This window comes from Stenella coeruleoalba (assembly GCF_951394435.1).
Source record: "Stenella coeruleoalba genome assembly, chromosome: 1".
Classification (NCBI taxonomy): Eukaryota; Metazoa; Chordata; class Mammalia; order Artiodactyla; family Delphinidae; genus Stenella; species Stenella coeruleoalba.
The window spans coordinates 18,459,807-18,482,210 of NC_137169.1; the positions used below are offsets into that span (position 1 = coordinate 18,459,807).

The 22,404-nt window shown below is 39.0% G+C and overlaps 1 protein-coding gene across 6 annotated transcripts; it reads right to left on the reverse strand.

Annotated features, from left to right (window-relative positions):
• Nucleotides 1-1,257: 1,257 nt before the first annotated feature.
• SRSF10 (serine and arginine rich splicing factor 10) lies at nt 1,258-15,037 on the reverse strand. 6 transcript variants are annotated; one of them, XM_079943231.1, is made up of 6 exons: nt 14,832-15,037; nt 13,273-13,379; nt 9,617-9,718; nt 7,461-7,623; nt 7,195-7,245; nt 1,258-3,659 (listed from the first exon to the last, which is right to left on the reverse strand). In XM_079943231.1, the coding sequence occupies exons 1-6, from the start codon at nt 14,894-14,896 to the stop codon at nt 3,599-3,601; spliced, it is 549 nt and encodes a 182-aa protein (XP_079799357.1). In that variant the 5' UTR covers nt 14,897-15,037; the 3' UTR covers nt 1,258-3,598. The 6 variants fall into 6 exon arrangements, with proteins under 6 accessions (XP_079799357.1, XP_079799358.1, XP_079799356.1 ...); XM_079943230.1 differs by having other exon boundaries at nt 1,335-3,659; nt 7,195-7,248; XM_079943228.1 differs by lacking the exon at nt 1,258-3,659 and adding an exon at nt 4,993-7,064.
• Between the last annotated feature and the right edge of the window lie 7,367 nt (nt 15,038-22,404).

The window sequence follows — 22,404 nt, forward strand, 5'->3', positions numbered from 1 at the left end:
TAAAATTGCTTTTTCCCGTGTCTTCTTTTTATTGTATAAAAAATTGTTACGACCATGTAATATTCTTAGAATGCACATAATTAATCCTACTGAAATAACAGTAGGACCCTTGGTTTTAAGAGGCAACCAATTTGCTAACTGATAATAGACATTTGGATTAGCAGCTATACAGTTAAAAAAGCAACTGTGGCTTCCTCCTCCCAGCAGGGCTAACAGTAAAAGGCCACAGAATATTACTTTGGAAATTTACATAAAGCTTCTGAATTCATCTCATACCAAATTGGGTAAAGCAGGTGTAATCGCCTGTCTCCCTCTTCTACATTTTAAGATGACTTCGGTAAACACAAGAGTTCTTGTCAATTTGAGAAATTCTGCAAATTTTTTTTTCTATAAACAATTTTCACAAGGGGACCTTGGAGGAGAGAAAAGACCCAAGAACTAAACTGGCTTTCTAAAATACGTTCCAAATGATAGGATAACTCAAACTAGTTCAAGAAAAATCTTTTAATTTCTACACTAAGCAAGCAGTGAATCCCAGAGCCAGGTTGTATTTTCTCATGCAAACTGTCGGAAGAAATTGATTTGGCAGAAATAATGAGTCTTTTTTTCCTGTTTATTCCCAGTGTAATTTCTATTAACAGTGGCAAGAATTGCCCAGTTCTTTGCAGTACTGCACTGGAATCCCGCTCGATTCAACAATTTTCATCCCAAGCATCTTTATGTTAGGTTTTGATGTATACATGTAAATACAGTATATACTAGATTTCTGGTTTGGGACTGACTCCAGTGGTAAAAGTGTTCAGAGAATTACGAGCACATTGGCTTTAACTACAAAAATTTTTAATAGCTACGGTTAACTTAAAAAGTTAATAATCGTATTTTATATCTCATACCTTAGAAAGGTACTAATAAAGTTATGGTTAGCGTACAGGAAGTATGGTTGACACGAATTTCTCAAATCGTACTTGTAAGAACCAAAAAGTTGTTAGAGCTCATCTACCCTGTAGGGCTGCAGTCAGCCATAGCATGAGCCTTGTCAGTGTTACAATTTAAACTTGTCATACCTTTTTGATGGCAGCGTATATAGTACAATGGAATCTTGAGCCCATAACCTATCTTTACACTTCAGTTCTGGTAAATTCTCTTCATCCCAGAAGCACAAGGTGGAAAATAACTGAAGGAAAACACTAGTTTTCTAGTGTTTAATTGTCTCATAGGCAATTACTTCGTAAACCAAGTGGGATAGAGTACATCTCAAACCTCTTACACAAATGAGGAAAGCCTACTGAGCCACAAATCTGTCAGGCAGAACTAAACCTAAAAAAAAAAAAAAAAAATCCAAGATTTTTTGGATCCTAGACCAGTTTATTTAATTATCTAGCATTCAGAGATGTGCTCTACAACAAACGACACAAAGGCCTTTTACTTCTTTACAAACTACTCTGTCAATTATCAACAAAATGAATTTACATGCCTTGCTTTGTACTCCAAATAAAAAAGGAATCCCCCATCTTTAACATAAGGGTGAAACAACTGTTAGGAATACATAGAAGCAACACAATAAACGTAACTGACACTGCTGGAGGAAGGGACAAAGGGAAACCCCCCCAAAAAAGATCCTTTTCCATAGCAGCTAGCTATGTCTTATAGATGTCAGTAGTTGAAGATGGAAAGGTTGCTGACTTCTTTCATCAGTGAGGACAATTCACTCCTGGGACTCCTAAAAGCTCTGATAGACCGCCTAGTTGAACACTTACTTTATTCCTGTCACAGCCTCCCCTTCAAAATTATCTCAGGATTTTGTAAACAGGAATATGGTCAAAATGCAACACGAGATTGAAATTTGGAAAGCCAGGCTGGAAAGTGAGTCAACAGCTGTTGAGATCTTAGATTACATTTAACCCCTTTTCCATCCAAGAAGGTTACAAATACTTTTTGTAATTAAATAATTTTCATAAATCTATTAAATCTTCCCTCTAAGTGAACTCTAGATTCCATTATATTAATTGTATTGTTATAAAATTTCCCCATTTGTAAAAAAGAAAAAAAAAGATGAACCAAATGAAAAACCTTGGACACTTATCTAGTATCTGCCACTTACTTGCTGTGTGATCTCGGGCAAGTTTGAAAAATTAAAACGGGTAAAAATACCTCCGTTTCATATCTCCCTTAGGTATATTCTGCTATATTTTCAAAATCTTTATAAATTAAAGGCTTAAACACGTCTGTATTTTTAGATGAGTAACTTTACACAAAGTTTTAAATGTGGCAGAAATAAAGACAAAAACCAAATATGCAAGTGATGAAATCAATGTATAGATAAACTTCATATCCTAATAAGGAACTAAGGAATCCAAAACATTTTGTGATACTATAAAAGTTATTTATTCACTATACACAGAACATGTCCCCTATAAAATGTACATGTAAATCGCTAGAAAGTATATTTGGTGAACATTTTCTCAATTACAGAACATACTAAATCAGTTGGGAATAACAGCTATCTGCCTCAAAATAATCTAATTATAGCACCCAGAGTCTCCTTTACATCTGATGCAAAGTTAAATATTTTTGGGGATTGTTTCCTAACGTGTTTGAGGAGGCAGAGTTAACAATTATATATAACTCTAGTATATTACAGTCACTGCACAATAAATCAGTTTATTACAGATTAAAACATATCATTTTTTCATTATTTGTATTAATGGGATGAAAACAAATACTGGATACTTTTAAATGGCAAATAACCACAAAATTACTTATATTTGATAGTATATTGGGTTTTATAATTACATAGGATATAAATGGTGTAAAATAGTTATGAATAATACACCTCAAACAAAACAGTGAGGCCACACTGTAATGATTCACTAGATTGTGCTCAGTAGACATTTATTGAATAAGTGAATTTTATCTATTTTTCTCCCCAATTACCCAGTACAATTTTTGCCCACAGTAAGGGCTCAGTAAATGTTTGCTGAATATACTGACTAGGAAAGAGGTGAGAAGAGATGGACCCTCTTAGCTGGATGTCAAGTATAATTGGAATTTATGTGGGAGAGTGTTTAAGGAAGATGTAAACCGCATGTGGCATACAAGTAAGGAAACTCAGATGCCAACAAAGCAAACCATTAAGCAGAAAACACTGGCACTGGAATAAACAAAGGCAAGATTTGCCAATAGCAAAAACAGAACTGACTTTAAGAGATAAGCAAGTTTATATTGGACCATACCTTTTCTCACCCAATTCAGTTTGAGACAGACCAATAGAGGCACTGTAAGAGACTATGGCTGTCTTCCTTGATATTCAAACATCCTAGTTTCCAATTTAACATGGACCTGTTACCCATGAATCAATATAAACCTATTCAGATTTAGGGATTAGTTTCCACAAGTACAAAGTTGAATTTCCTTTTATTTGTCCTAAAAGGCTTACTTTCAAACTTGAAGGGACTTCAATTATTCCATGTAGTTTCGATAACATTCTTTTATCTTTTCAGACCAGAGTCAAAATATTCGTACAGTATTCATACTGCAGCACCTTCCACCCACCCTTTGGTCGCTTGAACTGCCCTTCTTTGGTTCTTTTTCCGCTTTCTCAGATCTTTCTTGAAGTGTAGTAAGCAGAACTGTACTGGGTATTCCAGCTGCAGTTTGGTCTTAAATAAAAGAAGGATGTTTGTCAGTTTGGTTTTCTTTATTCTTCTCTGTGGTATACAGGATTTTGTTAGTTGAACTGGATGTAGCAGCTTACAGGGCCAAATTTTCAAGAGAATAGTATAATAGTTCCCAGGTCTTTTCCCTGGGTTGTAACTTAACAGCTCATACTCTATGTAGCACCTTTCCTTTCTCACTGAAGCATTATCTGTCATTATTCTTCTTGCTTACTTGGCTTCAAAAAAAAAAAAATGCAGAGATCTTAAGCAAAAAGAGAGGTGAAGTGTCAGCTCTCACTTGAGTCTTGATATGTTCTACTCCAATACTGAGCCGTGCCAGACACACAGTAGATACTCAATAATTATGGAACTCAACTATGTAACCCAATATTAAAGCCCTGTATAAGGATCCTTAAGTATCAGTAGGATCCTATCTATCATGGGTTCAACTATAAAATAGTCCCTTTGAAGCTATGTTATTTAGGTATGTCACTTTAGAAATAACATATAAGGTTCTCAAGAAAACAGCATGAGTCTAAAAATAAGTGACACAAGTAAAAAATAAAAACGAAACCACTACTTCTAATTCTATACAGACAGAAAAATTAAACGGGCTATTTCCCCAATCTACTCTAATTACAGTCCATTTAAAAAAAAAACCATCTAAGGATCCGGCTGAGCTCAAATCCTGGATCTGCCTTTTACTGCTTTTTCTTTGTGCCTCCATTTCCTTATCATCTGTTACACGAGAAAATAAAAGTATCTTTCTCATAGGGTCTCGTGATGAGTAAATGAGTTAACACATAAAGCTTTCAGAACAGTGTCTGGCACATCATAAATACTCAATAAATATCAGCTATACTTGTCATTATAAAGCAGCTTGAACTCAAACCACAAAACACCTAAACCAGTTCCCCACAGTGATTATCACTTAATATTAAGTGCTCACGAACATTCAATGCAAAAATATTTCAAATCACGCCATAAACATAAGGCCCAATCCATCTTGTTTAGGATGGGGAAGAGTAGAATTATTGGTCCATCTAATAATGAAAATATAAACTTAAAATTAGCTAACTCAAATTTCATTTTAATGCGTATCTTAACACTACCAATAACCTCTGTTATTTAACCCAAGGGGTTTAATAAGCAATAATGAAACAACTCTGACATTACATAAGGAATTTTTAAGTACTACGTAAAAGATGTACCTTTCTGGCAGGTTCTATCATTTCCAAAGTAAAACCTGTGCCTAGTGCAACACTGATTTAAAATATTCCTAAATCCGTTGTTATTGTATAATCTCATTCAAAACTATAATAATTCCAGTTAATCATTATTTCCTTCATTTTGTTTTTATTATAGCATGTTTGCTTAATTTACAGCAAGCAGAAAATAAGCTGGGTCTTGTTTTGATCCAAACATTGATGTTTTAAAGGTTGTACACAATATTTGTTAAAAAGAACATATAAAAATACCTTTTTAGAAGCTTCTATAAGAAAGAAAATACAAAGTTTAACCCCACAACTTTCCTCTTTGCTAGAACTGCAAACTACTGCTACAGTTTTAAATAGACTTTTTGTTGTTTAAACTATACATCCAGGAAAATCTAAAAAAATTAAAGAAACGTGCATATAAATGATTGCATAGCAGAACATGAACATTAACTGCAAACAGTAAAGAAATGAAAGTTAGAAATACTATCAAATATACAAAGGTTCTAGAATCAATCCTTTAAACACATTCCACAAACAGTATTTAAAAACCACCTTTTGTTCTTTACAGGCAAGGCCTAGATTACTAAAACCAAAATTGAAAAAAGTAATCCTCTAAAAGGAATGGTTTCCCTAAAATATTTCTTACTTATTATGCCTGTAAGCAAGCAATCTAAAAATTTTAAGGATGCCAGCTTTTATTCTGAAATGAGATTGGACACGTCAAGTCACTTTTTATTGCCCCCAAATGGTCTCGCAGAGAGATGTTAGAAATTATAAAGAGTTAGGGTATTATTTTCATCAGGTACTACATGGATAATCAGGCAAAACCTCAAGAGATGTGACTTCCTTAAAATTAGTTTTTTCCAGAATTATTTAAAATCTCATGGCACCACAGAATCACGTAGAATGGGAGTGTTGTCTTTTTACTTGCCTCACATTAAATAAACTGAGGCGTGAAGAACAAGCCTCCTTCATAAAGATATGGGCAAATTTTGATACAAATGCACACACCAAGTGCTTTAAGTATCAAAATTCAGTCCTTTTACACTATGCGCACACACAAACAAAACCTACTTTGAAAACACTTTACTTGCTTTTAACAGCAGTGAGAAAACTAAGCAATATTATGGTCAACAATGCTCCTTAAAGTTTAGAGTAACTGCATAAGAGCATTCTTTTCCCCTTAAAATTATTTCTGCCATCATCAACCTGCCCAAATTTTAAGGTGGGTTTTTCCGATGTTTGTATGGTTCCAAATCTTCACAGAAACCAGAAAAGTGAAGGCTCCGTGTTTCAATCAAAAACGCCATCTCCCTGAAAATGCTACTTAACCCAGTTGGCGTCATTCCCCGAGACAGTGGGGTTAACAAAAGAACTATTCCACACTGTGCCATAAATTATCATCGTGGGTCTCGACACCTTGACAAGACAAAAAGGTCCACCCTGAACCTAAATGTGTCTAGTCGGGTCAGTGTTGTACGGTGGCTACAACTTCACTTTTGTATCATTCTACCTGATTAGCAAGCTACATTTCTAGGTTAACAGTTCTACCAAATATGGATATGAAAGTTTATTTTTAATAAGACAATGTTGCAAATTATGGTCAACCAACATCTTTTCACCAATACCTCAAGCATTAAAAAATGAGAATCTTTACAAAAATATACAGAGACACCACAAATTGGTAGCTGCCCATAACATTAAACAAACTGGACTCTTAAGAGTGGCTTCTCAACAGCATATCATTTTAATAATAACCATTGCCTGGTACAGGGAAAACTGACAAGTGTTTTTTTAAGCATCATTGCAACATTGTATTCCTGATAATTTAAGTAAACCAAACTATGAGAGTAAATGAATGATACATGCCTAAAAATATCATGGTTTATACTATCAGTGGCCACTGGACTTAGGACTAGTCCAAGACCTTGATCTAGATTTTGACCTAGACCTAGACTGTGATCTTGACTGAGATTTGGATCTAGGTGGTTCTTTTTTCCTTGATTCCTTTTCATATCTTGAGCCAGACTTATAATGTGTTTTGGAATCTGTTTTAGAGGTGCCTCTAGTTTTGGTGTGAGATGCAGACCTAGAACGTGATTTAGCCTTCATTTCTTTCTTGGGCTGGGACTTGGACCGTGATCTTGAATTGGATTTAGATCTTGAAAAAGATCGATTTCGGTGTTTGAATCTTTCAAAACAGAGGAGAGATACAATTAGAGTAAAAATTAGATTCTATATTAATCAAATTTGTTATTTTTAGAGCAAAAGTTCACTCTGAAATTGATATGTATAGTCTTTTTCAAAGCAAAGTTATTTACCTATCATTGTCGGAATGGCTTCTGCTACGCCGTGGTCTTCCAGTCGGTCTACTGCTAAAAAGTACATCAGAAAAAGCAAACAGTGACACATGTCTATTTACAGGTTTCTAATTAAAAAAATGAACCATAAAACTTTTAAAATAAAGCACTAAAAATATTTTTAGTCTCAATGAAGCATACAATATACATAATTAAAAGTATACAAGAAGATTTTAAAAAATTAAAGGCCAACAAACTAAATCTTTTCTGTGGTACACATCACTTACTTTCTAGGGCTATAAGATCTTCTATAGTTGTAATCAAAGGAACGACTTCTTGATCTCCTTCTTTCATAACTTCGGCTTCTAGAACGTCTATATCTGTCATAGTCATCATAGCGTGAAGAACTATACACATTCCTCCCTTCCTTGGCTTTCATCTGATTTGGAGCTATGAAATACATAGAACAGAAATATTTACAAACATTAAAAACGTAGTATTTAAGCCTCCAAATTATAGGAAAAATTCCTGCATCTCCTTCCTTTATGTTTCCAAATCTGTGGCTACTTGTGAATGTTAATCTTGGAAAAGGTATTTACTTTCAAGCAAGTCTATCAGAAGACTGTTTTATGTTAAAAATGATACCCTCAAATATCTCCCCAACTATTTTGTTTTTTTCAAAGACCTCTCACATCTAGTTTGTTGTCCAAAAATATGCCAACTACTTGGACATTAGGAAAATATACCATGAAAGTATTTTTAAAATTCCAAATTAAAATACAAATGACTTTTGAACCATATGCTAATTTGGAATTATCCTACCATGGTTTCCATTCAGTAGGAACAAAATTAACAATAACAAAATACTTAATGGTGGCCTACGAATGATATGTAGTGCCAAAACGCAATAATATATAGTCATACAGTTCTGAGAAACCGTGACAAAGAAAAGCAGAAGAAAACTAACACTTGTCGAATGCCTTAGACACACCCACACCCCGGACAGTCCTCAATCCTTATGTTATCTCATTCAATCCTATGAAGCAGATACTTTATGCATATGTGTATGAATGTATAAATAACACTGACTACCCAGGAACCTATCATTCAACCCAAGAACTAGAGAATCACCAACAGCTTGTGTCTACCTAAGTACTCCCTCTCTCTTTAGCAGCTCTTTTTTTCTTCCAGCAGTTATTTTAATCTCTATCTTTTAATATCTTGCCTAAGGAAACATAACAGTTGAGCCAGAATTCAAACCCAGGTGTATCTGACCCCAAAGCCTGTACTTATGCCTCATTAGCATGCAGCCAACACCTGGTGTATGCCTGCATTATTAATAAAAACCAAGTACTAATAGAAAATCTTTTCTAAATTTAATCTATATAGTCTTTCCCAGTCTATCTGTTCATTTCTACAGCCAGGCACCTACATAATTACCCAATTACACCTTGATGATCTTTATGCAGAAGGGAAATGGCTCAAGAGAACCAAAACTTTCCAAAGTTTATTCTTTTCAATTCCACTCTTAGTATATTAAACATGCCACAGCTGATGGTACTGATCTACCTTCTTAAAGAGTCCAAACATATCTCAGGCATTCTGATCGCTGCATTCTAAGTCGTTTGTCTGCCCTGAAATTCTGCAAAGTATTCAAGATACTCTATCTTCCCAAAAACTATCTTTCTGGGTTTTGAACAGAGAGACATATTGCACAATACTTCCAAGAAGCACTCTCAGAACAATTTGTATAAATATGATGTATTTCCGCGTGCCACAACTACTGAAGCCGGTGTGCCCAGAGCCCGTGCTCCGCAAGAGAAGCCACCGCAATGAGAAACCCACGCACTGCAACAAAGAGTAGCCCCTGCTCACCGCAACTAGAGAAAGCCCACGCGCAGCAACAAAGACCCAAAGCAGCCAAAAATAAATAAATCGGCTGAAAAAATAAAATTAAAAAATAAAATTAAAAAAATCTGTATTTATGTCAAACCTAACCTCCCAATTCATCCCACCCTCCACCCTTTCCCCTCGTGTCCACACGACCATTCTCTACGTTTGCATCTCTATTCCTGCCCTGCAAACAGGTTCATCTGTACGATTTTTCTAGGTTCCACATACATGTGTTTCTCTTTCTGACTTACTTTACTCTGTATGACAGACTCTAGGTCCATCCACATCTCTAGTGGGAACCTGTGGTATAGCACAGGTAGCTCAGCTCAATGCTCTGTGATGACCTAGATGGGTAGGATGGGGGTGGTGGTGGTGGGGGAGGCCCAAGAGGGAGGGGATAGATGCATACACATAGCTGATTCACTCTGTTATACAGCAGAAACCAACACACCTTTGTAAAGCAATTATAATCCAAGTAAAAAAAATATATATATATATGCAGAAAAAAAAAGAAATGATGCATTTTACATATAGGCATAAAGGTACTTACTCTTTCGATCCCCCTGTGCAAACTGTATTTCAATTTGGCGTCCACAAATCCATTTTCTGTCCAAATTATGTAAAGCATCTTCTGCATCACGAACATCCTCAAATGTGCTAAATGTTAAGGGGCTTGGGAAGTTTTGCAAACTTTGATAATGAATGAAAGTTCAGTTGGTAAGTCTGGAACAATTCACAGTCTCTCGATATTATTCTAGAAAATCAACCAGACCCCACTAACTGGTTGGTTGATTCAGCTATAAACACTTTAGAGTATTAAAGCACTTGTGACTCCGTAAGGCATGAGTTTGAAAACACTTATGAATACATATTATGAAGTTATTACTGAAATAAGGCCTGTTACAGCTGAACTACCAAGTAATCCCATCAGAAGATTTTCCTGAGTTTTAAGAATTTTACAAAACAAGACAAAAAAGAAAAACAAATGTCAATTTTATTTTGTATGCTAAAGCAAAAATTGCTTAAAATAAAACCAAAACTGTTTTTCTATTTTTGTTTCAAATGAAAAAAAGAAAATGCCAATAGTTCTTGTGTAAGCAAGCGGAATATACCTTACAAGAAACGAAAGCATCAACCTCAAATTAATCTTCCTATTTTTCTCAGACATATCTAACATTATTATTTCACTTAGCTGTCTTCCTTATTATACCTTACTGGGAAGACTGGTACACCAGCCACTTGTAGATATCAAGAGAGTGTCAAGCAATACTTAAGACATATTATATCCATGCACAGACCATAAAAGCATGCTGCCAAGAAATAACAGACCATTTCTAAAGATTCCTGGACTGGAAAGCCCTAACCATGACACCGAACATAAAGCTTCCCGAAGTGAAGTGCGTTTGGGACTGGTTTTCAATTTGAGAAATTTCAAGATAGTATTTATAAGCCTAAAGCAGGAACCGCTGGTACCCATTTTTGATCTGAGAGGCTGTTGCCTTGTTCTCCCCAAACAAAGTTATTCTGACCAAATTTAGTTCCTTTCCTAAAACCACCATTCTAACAGAAGCCAAGCACATATTCAGAGCAGTGTTTGATATAAAAGCTTCTGAAGGGGAGCTAGGCTAGGTTTGGCTGTGGATTTTCATTCTGTACTAAAATTCACTATTCTAACTTGTCCATTTCTATTTCTTAAATTTGAGAGGAGTGCAGATCTTGAGTGCTGATTAAAAAAATCCCTGAAGCGATATACTCTCTTCAAGACTGATATTAATATTCTTTTACTCCAGAGACTAAAAGGTCTGCCTCACTAGATTTCCTATTTTTTGTTCTGGAAGGACTTAAAGAACACAACAGGGTCCCAGTTCTCTCTCTCTGAGGCTATTATGTGTAGTGAACGAGAGCTTTTCTCAAGTCCTAAATCACGAAGTTTTCATCATGAAAAGAAAAAGGTTGACGGGGAGTTTAGAACCTTGAACGCTATAATCAACCACCCCTCCAGGTTAATGCAGTTGGGCTCTAAAATAACTGAAAAGAACAAGTTCATTTAAAGGGTATACTACTTTGATACTTTGAGAGACAGAATAACTTCTTAAAGGATTCAGACCAAGAAGTATAAAAATTATTTATGAGAGCCTATCATCCTCTGGGGCTACCCTCAAAAACAGAATCCGGGATTGGATGAACCATGGCAAGGTTCTACCAGACCTGTTAAGAGAAAGCTAGCTGGGAATGGGGTCAGATAGAAAAGAGGACCACAGCAGGGACAGTCAAATATCATTCTGATGCCAGTTACGGAGAAATCTGTACTCAGGGTCTTTGCGAAATCCTGATACCTATTTCTTTTTAACTACTTGAAGACCACAGACAGACTTTGTGTATAAAAATAGCTATAATTCACCTTGAGACTCCTTTGGTTAACTCTTTCCTGGCTCAAGTATCACATACTCTTCAAACTGCTGATCCTGGTTCCCAGGCCACCCCCAAACCAGGTAAAATCAGGCCAACACATTGTAAGCCAGAATGTACCATTACTTTTTTTTTTTAAACCAAGCCAGATATACCTCTTATCCTCTCTGTAACAGAGCTTTGCAACCAATTCCCACAACTGTCCTTGATCACTGGGCCTGCAGGAGTAGCAGCTTTTGGCATTTCGCCTAAGTCTCATTAGAACTCTGCTAAGTTTCAAGAGATCCACTGAATTTAAGCAGTAAGAATTTTTCCTAGCCTGAAGTCCACAGCCCAAACCTTTGTTGCCACAAGGAGATGATCTCACTGAAGGAAGTAATGTCACCTGAAACTCTGGGCCAAGGAACAATTTCCCATAGATCCTGATTACGTACCCATACCAAAGATAAGGCCTTCTGCAACCCATTCTGGGCCAACTGATCACATGTGCTAAAGCAGTCAGGGCCAGCAGGTTTCACAGAGCTAAGTTTCAGATGTTAGGACTATGTGCATGCCCCTAACAGCCCTTTTAAAAAATCTATAAACAGACAGTATCTCTAGTGGATCTGACCTTAGAAAACCACCAGAGCCATTTCTAAGTAGTCCCCAGTGCATGCACCTGTGTGCCCTCTAAGCGTGGCTCTATGGAGTCGGCCTGACTCCAGAACTTCATGCTACTCCAAAGAGCACTGCCTGCTACGCTATGGCACCGGACCACTTGGTCCAAAACAGAAATATGCTGAGTTTAAGCTTAACAACATTACATCCTGGTACACTTTAACTTCACAAGCTAAGAGAGAGTGCATTTATACAAGACCACATCACAACATCAAAAAGGCCCATGTAAATCAAGTTACAGGTTTTGTCACTAGACCAAACCAGAATAATTTTGAAAATTAACTGCTTACAAAACATGAGGAGAAAAAAAAAAAGGAAAATAGTTATTCTGTAGGATACATCAGGTATGACTCCTTTAATCTTGGCCATCATTCAACTTCATCTTGACCTTTAACTCTTTAAGTGCTTGTCAGAAGGACTTGTCATGAGATGCTTGGCCAAATATGACAGATGGCTTTATCTTTAACTTTGAAAAACAACCTTTTCCCCCTTTTGTAGATAAAGCGAGGCTTTGTCTCCCATTAGGCTTGTCCTTCTTCCAGCTTTTCTTTATATTTTCTTTTCCCAAACTCTCCCTTCTCTTCAAGCCTGATCCTTAAGAGGTCTTTGGCTTGTCTACTTGCCTTAAGTGTTGAACTCTACTCTAAAGGTTCTTTCATGCTTTCTCTTTGGGGTCGCCATAACTGTACAGCTTTACATTCTCTGAGGTAACAACAGAGGACAGCAAATTAGGGGACAATATTAAAGAAGTTTACCTCATTGTTATACAATTTGTTTTTGATCAAGTGATTCAAGTTAACAAACAAGAATACCAAACTTTAATTGCTAAGCACAAGAACATATTAACTTTTGAGTTACATTAAAGGTGGTAGCAACCAGAGTGTATTCAGATTTAAATCACATAATCACTGATTTGAGTTTCAGCAGCATGAATGGGAATTTAAATATTTTACTGTTTTTGGATCAACTTTAAGAAATAGTAAGAGCAATGTGTGAGTCAGAATTAACTTAGAAAAAATTGAAGACAAAACATTTATTAGAAGACAAAAAAAAACAACTACTTTTTAGATGTTACCTCTTACAAAAACTTGAATTTCAAACTTCAACACCCCTCACTAATCAGCCATCTGAAGAAAGGATATTGAACATATGCAAATCCTCTTGGACGGCGAGTGTAGAAATCAAGTGGAACATACACATCAACTATAGGACCATAACGACCGAATTCGCGTCGTAAATCTTCAGACCTAAAACATCATAAAAAGAGGCCAAATTTTTAAGTCCACTCCTTTAAAAGTTACTTTGTAAGAAATAGGTTTCTTTCCGTAATATCTCAATTAATGAAAGAGACTGTGCTATGTTCCTGGGTGACCTGAAACAAACAAGCTTTCTAAATCTCAACATCAAGAGCCAACGGTAAGAATATACAACAATGTCTTTTTGAAAAAGAAAAGCCAGAATGCAAGATTCTGAAAGATAATAACGCAGTTTATAATGAAACCTTAACAACAGGAAAAGACATTTAAGGAAACTTGACTACAACTTATCTCTATTGCTTTTATCCACAGCCTTCATTTTTCATAAATAGTATAGTAGCATTAAGTTGTACTTAACTACTGCTATGTTTTTTTTAAACAGTATCAAAGCAACTCTAGTATTCTGAAAAATACAAAGCACTTATTTTACCTCCAAATTTTAGCGACAGGGTTACACACTTAATAGTAGATACGCTTTGAAAAATAAAAGTCACAAATATATATAATTCCTCAATAAATGTCAATATGACATAAAGGGGAAAGTTTCCTAGACGCTACAGTAAGTACTATTGCTTACTTGCCCTACTTAAAGACAGAAAAATATAAATCATACGAGGCTACCTAATTTTTTTTTGATTTGTGTGTGTAGAGTGATTATTTGTTAAACAGTAAATCTCATCTTGTGATAAGATCTCTTCAAAAAAGTCTGACGGCAACTCCAAGCAATTAAGGGAACTGGCGAGAACAAAGGGACGGTCCAGGTTAATCCAATTTAGCTATCAACGTCCTAATGGTAGAGGCTTCCTAAACCTCCGTTTTCAAAGGGTGGCCAGTATTTCCCGGAAATGGGAAGAACTAGTTCGTACCATTTAAGTGGAAGAATTTTATATCTTTAATCTCAACATTCCCTTTATCCAAACATCTACAACACCAAAAAAAAAAAATCGCAAATAAAACACAACAAAAAGGGTAACAAATGCTTCGCCACACTCCCCTCCCCCGATCCGTTATTTTACTGCAGAGCAGTTTTTTTTTTAACTAGAAAAAAAAAAAATTCTGGGCCAAGGGGGCGTGCACCCCAAAGAACGTGAACTTCAAATCAATGGGGGGAGCTGATGTTCGGTGGAGGCAGAGGCTGAACGCCCGGAGAGGAAGCGGGAAGGAAGGGGCCCCCATCTGCGGAGGGGGAGGGGACCGAAACGCCGCCACGCGGCCCGCTCTCCCGCGGCTGCCCGGGAGGACCAGCGGCGCCGCCCTCGCTCCCACGCGGCGGTTATGCCGGCTGCGCGGCCTAGTTCGGGCCAGAAAGCCGGCGCGGGACCCGCCATCTTCACCCCTTCCCCTCCCCCGGCGCAGGCCCAGCGCGCCGCCGCCGCCACACCGGTCCTCTCAGAGCGCCCGCGGCCTCCCCTCTTGGGCCCGGAGTGCCTCCCCTGTACATACCTGGTATCGTCCGCCACGTTTCTTACGAAGAGAGACGTGTTGGGGGGACGCAGGTACCGGGACATGACGGCGGCGTGGGTCTCAGCAAGGACACTAACGGGCTCAGCAAACCGTCCGCAGCTCCGGCGCCAGATCCTCGAGACGCACAGCCAGATAGCTCCGCTACAGCAACCGCCTCTTCTCGCGAGAGTTCACTCCCGCCTCCCCCCACCTCCTACCTGAGTGCAACGCCGGGACCTGCAATGGTTCTTTCCCGCGAGATCACGCGGCGTGCGCCTGCGCATGCGGGCGGCGGGAGTACGTGCTGCAGCCTAGATCTCATTCATTGGCTTCTTGAGCTGCCTCCCCTTCTCCCGCTAGCCCGCTCTTTCTTTCTTAAGTGCTTTATTTTGCCGCCCTTTTCTCCCGTGCACCGCGTTCTCCCCTCCTGACCGCCCCCCCGCAAGTCAGGAAGCAGATGTTTTAACCTGTACACCACACTGTACAGTTTTTACAAACTATACTGAGTTTTAAATATTATAATCCGGAGGGACAGGCTTTCCCCTGTCTGGTCCATGTTATAACCTGGCTTTTATCAGATCTCACATCGGCAAGAGAAGAATTTACGGCCTCTCGTGTTAGTGTGAAAGGGAAGGAGGTGTGTGTCCTTGCAGAGATAGGCCTGCCTCCCCAGTGCTTTCTGCACGCGGTGGACTCACTCCCTGAGCGCCTTTGCCCAGGTCGCCCCTCGCGTACACCTTTCTTGGTTGTTTCCTTCACCCATCCACGGGGTTTTCTCCCCATTAAAGGCTGTTCCCTACCAAAATGGGACGCAAACCTCACATCTTAGTCTCCATTGTCATCTACGCTGTCTTTGTTGCTAACGGCTTCCTGAGTGTGCATTGTTCATGTATTGCAGTGTTTCTCCATCTATTAGAATGCTTCTGGCATGTAGCACATTGCCAAGCAGATAGCAGGGGCTCAAGAACTGTTTAAATTAACTTTTATTTTACAAAACGACAAAAAAGCATTATTTTTGCATCAATCCGCATCCATAGCAATTGATTTGATAATCTGTTGTGCTCTTTAGGAGAGACATTGTTTTTCTACGTTTATATTTTCCAAGATGCTTTGGACACTTGGTTTATTAAAACATTTATCGATTACCTATTATGTGTCAGACATTACGTTAGATTTTGTAAATTCAGTGGTGAAAAACATGGAGCTTATGATTCCGTAGGAAACAAGCTGGTCAACAAGTAATTGCAGATCTGTGATATGAAAGAGACAGTAATGTGACAGTTTAAAAAAAAAAACAACTTTTGTTTTAAAACGAAGAGTTGCTGAACAAGTGTTTCCTTACTCCCCCCTCCCAAATTAATTTAAGCACTTTTTAGTGGCTAGAAAACAGACTCCTGTAAATTACCCTCAGTAATGAGGAAATGAATTCAGTTTGGTGGTACTCCACCCAACTTTAATATGGATAAATGTTTAGAGCAGAGTCTGATGCATAGCGAGTGCCCTATAAATGTTAATCGGACTGGCTACATAATCTGTGGGGCTCAGTGCAAAATGAAGACGTTCAAAAATTAAGATGACAATAGCAGAGCACTAAGCCAAGTGCAGGGTTCTTCCGAGAGTGGGGTCCCGTGCAACTACACAGGTGGCACGGCCATTGAAGCCTGCCCAGAATGTTAGCAATTATTATTATTACTCATAATGCCTTGAGAAATAATAAGAGCAAGTGAGGTACAAATATTTACTCACTGGAATCACTTTCTGCCTCACATACCAAGTGCCCCTTTATCTTTTGTGCTTTAGTATCCCAGTCTTGAAAAAGATGATACTGGGAAAAGTAGAGAAAGTAAGCACCGCTCAGCTGGGGCTTGAGCTGGGCAGTTTACCAAACTCTAAATCTGCTGCAGGTGGTAGTGGGAGCGCGTGAGGCAGGTGGGGAGGGAGGTACACCAAGGAATTTTGGAAGTAAAACACTTCCTCACAAAAGTTCTGCCATGTGTGGTTAAGAGCACCGTATTTCATTCCGAGCACAATACCAAGGTTGGTAATTTTTTTGAAAGCCAAATGTTAATCTCTGAAAACGGTCTGTTGGCACTGCACCTCTTCTTGAAGAAATTATGTTTTATTGGGATTTATGTCAGAAAACCACTTTCCTTGCGTACTGTTCTCAGAATTGCACAAGTAAGACCCGAGTGTAAAATATATACCTATGAATTTCCTTGATCCTAAAACAGCTCTTTCCTGATTTGTGGGCGATAGTACAAACATCACACCTGAGAGGGCCGTGCTGCTAGCTAGAGGGAGACTCACAGGGACAAATTCTGTGTGTTAAAGCCATGGAAGTATGAGCCCGTCTCCATAGACAAAACCAAAACCTTGAGTCAGTACATCAAGCTTAATTTTATTGCTAAAACTGTTTGATTCAGACAATTGCCATGGATGGTGCTCGGCACTGCCTCTGTCTCCATGAACAAACAATCAATTAGAAGCCTGCTCTTTAAATGCGTTTAATAAGACATGCCTGGTGTTTCCTAGATGCCTTCTAACTCTAATGGGTAGGCAGCAAGCCAAGTTCCCCAGGCTGAGGACTCAGTGTTCCCTTTTAGACATTCCTTACTTGTGGGTCAGAAACTTTGGGGCACATACATAAACACATTATCAATTTACCTATGTACAGACTCTTCTTTTAACCTCAGGCTCCCACTAGTTCTGCTCTGTGGGTGAATTCACCACTACTGCACATACTTGTTTATCTTATTCCTTAGATGATCTATTCTAGCATGTGGATTGCTACCTTGAATATGCTTAAGGTAAAAATCACTTGTTGTATCTTAGCCTACTTTTTAATGTCTTCAAATAACATTTTTCCCAGTAATAAATGTCCTGTGTTTATTGTTAACATTTTGGAAATGAACTATAAAGACAACAAACATTACCTGTGATCATACCACTCAGAACTAATTACTTCTAAGACTTTTCTGAATTTCTGAGCATTTCTATAATTGTTTAAATTGGGGTCATACTATATATACAGTTTTATAATGTGTTTTCTTCCTCACTAAACATTTTATAAAGAATTATCTTCTGGGGCTTCCCTGGTGGCACAGTGGTTAAGAATCTGCCTGCCAATGCAGGGGACATAGGCTCGAGCCCTGGTCTGGGAAGATCCCACATGCCGTGGAACAACTAAGCCTATGTGCCACAACTACTGAGCCTGCGTGCCTAGAGCCCCTGCTTGGCAGCAAGAGAAGCCATTGCAAGGGGAAGCCCGCGCACTGCAAGGAAGAGTAGCCCCTGCTCACCGCAACTAGAGAAAGCCTGCGTGCAGCTACAAAGACCCAATGCAGCCAAAACTAAATAAATAAAATACATAATAAATTAAAAAAAAGAATTATCTTCCCTGGCCATTAGATAGTTTTAATAGGTATAGTTTTTGTTTGTTTGTTTGTTTTTTGCGGTACGCGGGCCTTTCACTGTTGTGGCCTCTCCCGTTGCGGAGCACAGGCTCCGGACGCGCAGGCTCAGCGGCCATGGCTCACGGGCCCAGCCGCTCCGCGGCATGTGGGATCTTCGCGGACCAGGGCACGAACCCGTGTCCCCTGCATTGGCAGGCGGACTCTCAACCACAGCGCCACCAGGGAAGCCCAATAGGTATAGTTTTTAATCACTGCTGTATCAGTTATGAATTGGGTTCAATTGCCTGTAACAAAAACTTGAAATAATAATAATGTTGATCATGTTAGCTTACACTTATTACTGAGCACTTAAATGCCAGGCATTTTTCTCACAAAAGAGCAAGAGAAATGGCTCAAGAAGTAGCAGAATGTTACAACTTTCAGAGGTCATTCTGCTCATAGTTTTCAGTTATTTTAAGTCACATATATTAACCCATTTAATTCTCACTCCAAACCTATGAGCTAGGTTACTATTATTCTTTCCATTTTATAGGTGAGGAAACAGGTATACAGAGTGGTCAAAACAAATTAGAGTTTCTTATTTATTTTATTTATTTATTTTATTTACTTACTTATTTATTTATTTTTTGTATAATGAGAAGTCAGGAATAGGGAGTCCAGGACTGGTATGGCAGCTTCAGGATATCCAGGCTCCTCCTTCATTCTTTCTTCTCTGTTATCCCTAGTGCTGGCTTCTAGACTCAAATTGCCTCATGGTCACAAGATGGCTGCTGGAGCTGCAGGCATCATGTCTACAGTCCAAAAAAAAAAAAGAAAGAGTAGGACAAAGTTCAAAAAGCATATGCTAGCTGAATCACCACCCACCCCCCACACTCAAGGAACTTATTAAGTTGGAGACAGCAATACCCACTTATACTTAATTAGCCAGAACTGAGTCTTGTAGCCAACCCTATCATCAAGGGAGGCTAACCACTCTTATTCTCAACAAAATTAGAATTCTGTTTGTAAGGAAGAAGAGGGAAAGGAAAGATGTTGTGGATACATTAAAAGGGTACATTTCATTACATGGTTGTAGCATAATTGATTTATGTAGAAACAGTGATGATGATGATGATGATGATAATAAAAGCTAACACTGAATAAGAACTAACTACATGCCAGATACTGTATTTATCATTTTATCTGCACTATCTCATTTAATCATTTAATCCCCATTCTACGGATGAAGAGACTGAACCTTTGAGACATTATAAGGCTTTCTGACAGTATATAAGGCTGAGGGAATAAAAGGTAATTTAAGACAGTTCCTGTGTTTTCAAGGAGCTCTTAAGCTAGTGAGGTACACAGTATTTGTAAAATTGAGTTTTAGGTTAGTTTTACATGGTTCATAATTGAGTTATCTTAATTTTAATCAGATTAGTTTTATATCATCCAAGATGCCCATCAATTACTATCCAGTCCCAGAGAGTAACAATAGGCCGAGTAAAAAAACTTGTTTACAGGTATCTATACCTTTTATGAGTGTCACTGAGCCTATAGTCAGAGACTGTTTGAAGCACAACACACAAATAGACAAACATAGTTAACTTGACTAAGCTTTGGGGTGCCAGACATTCGGTCAAACATCATTCTGTGTGTGTCTGTGGAGATGTTTTGGGATGAGATTAACGTTTGAACAGGTAGACTGAGTAAAGCAGGTTGTCCTCCCTAACGTGGGCAGCCTTCATCCAATCAATGCAAGACCTGAATAGGACGTCTGAAAGAGGCTGTGTAAGAGGGAACTTCACCTGCCTAACTGATTGAGCTGGGACGTTGGTCTTCTTCTCTCAGACTGGATCCTGAAGGCACTGTGGCTGAGGCTATTAGCTAACAACACACGTGGTGGGGGAAGGTCACTCTTGAAAGGGAGACCTAAGCGGGCACACTTCTGTTACTGAACTCACGTTCCGAGTTCATGTGCCTGACACACAGTGAGGCCAAACAAACCGAAATGTTGGACTTTGGAGTAGAGAAAGGTTTACTGCTGAGCCATGAAAGGAGAATGTGTGGCTTGTGTCCCTCAAACCCTGAACTCCCCGAAGGGCTTCAGCAAATCATTTTTAAAGGCCAGGTGAGGGAGAGGGTGGTCACAGGGTACGTCATCAGCTCATGCACAATTCTCTGATTGGTTGATGGGATTGATCCTTAGATAGGCCTACATGCACATGATCATCAGGTAGTTAATTTCTTGCATTTGGTGGTGGTTTTTAGCATCTGAAAAACTCAGGAAATATGCATGAGATACTATTACCTGGGTACTTCAGAGGAGCTACAGCAGAGGATATGGGGGAGGGGTCTGTCCCAGGAAGGCCCCATAGGGTCCTGCTCAGTTACACTCACATGATGGCTAAAGTCCATGCCTTGCTTCATGCAGATCCCCTTATTCTGACATTATTGGGGAGCATCTCCTTCATGGGTCCCATGGGTCTTTCCTACTAAGGGGAAAAATTGGAAGAGGGAGGCTCTTGGGATGAACTACAGCTCCGTAGCTGCAGCTGCTCTTGGGCCACAGCTGACACCCATCTTGTCCCGCCTCCGCTATCCTCACGCTCATGTCACTTCTTCAAATCTTGATGGCTCACCCATAGTGGTCTGAGCCCCTTGTCACCATGTCCTTCTCAGGTCAGGGTTGCAGCACTTGTCCATCTGCAGTACAATTGTCAAGTAAGTGATATGAAGAGACCTGACTAGATCACCTGGGTTCTTTTTTCTTGGCTGTGCCATGCGGCATACAGGATCTTAGTTGCCCAACCAGGGATTGAACCCATGCCCCCTGCATTGGGAGCTTGGAGTCTTAACCACTGGACCACCAGGGAAGTCCCAGGATCACCTGGGTTCTACACGCATTCCTCTCAACCCCTGTGGTATCACAGTAACACTATCTCTTCCTGCTGAAGGGGTTGGTTGGCAGTCGTGAGGCATCGTATCCCGGGCTCAGCATTGATCTTTGTACCTGGCAGGTTGGCGGCAGGTTGGCAGCAGCTAGGTAGGTCAGTCTTGGTAAGTGGGAATGTACATCAGGCGTCAGAAAACTACAGCCCTCGGGCCAAGTCTGGCTTGCAGCTTGTTTTTGCACGGCCCATGTACTAAGAATGGGTCTTAATGTTTTCAAAGAGTTGAAAAAAAATCAAAAGAAGGTTTATGTTTATTTACTTGTTTATTACCTGACTCCCGCTGCTGAATATGTTTCTTTTTATTTATATTTACCTATTTATTTTATTATTTATTTATCTTGGCTGCACTGTGTCTTAGTTGTGGCATGCGGGATCTTTAGTTGCGGCATGCATGTGGGATCTAGTTCCCCCACCAGGGATTGAACCCACGTCCCCTGCATTGGGAGCATGGAGTCTTAACCACTGGACCACCAGGGAAGTCCCTGAATGTCAGCTTCTTCAAAGCAGGGACTTGGCTGTTTTATTCATGCCAGAACCATCTCGCATCGCAAAAGCACATAATAAAATGTGAATCTATGGAACCCTTGTGCATTGTTGGTGGGAATGTAGAATGGTGCAGCCACTGTGGAAAACAGTTTGGCCCTTCCTCAATAAATTTAACATAGAATTACTATAGAACATAAACATAGAAATACCCAACAATTCCACTCCTGGTGTATATACTCCAAAGAACTGAAAACAGTGTTTGAACAAAAATTTGGACATGAATGTTTATAGCGGTACTATTCACAACAGCCAAAGGTGGAAACAACCCAAATGTTCATTAGCTGATTAATGGATAAATAAAATATGGTATATTCATACAAAGGTATATTATTCAGCCATAAAAAGGAATGAATTACTACCACATGGTTGAATCTGGAAAACATTATGCTAAATGAAACAAGCCAGACACGAAAGACCACATACAGTACTGCATGATTCCATTTATAAGAGATATCCAGAATAGGTAAATCTATAGAGACAGAAAGCAGATTGTGGTTCCTCCTTCTGGGGGAAGGCGGAATGGGGAGAGCCTGCTCAATGGGTATGAGGTTCCCTTTTGGGGTGAAGAAAATGTGCTGGAACAAGGTAGTAGTGATGGTTGCACAACATTGTGAATGTATTAAATGTCACTGAATTTCACATTTTAAAACGGTTAAAATAATAAATAGTATGTTATGTGCA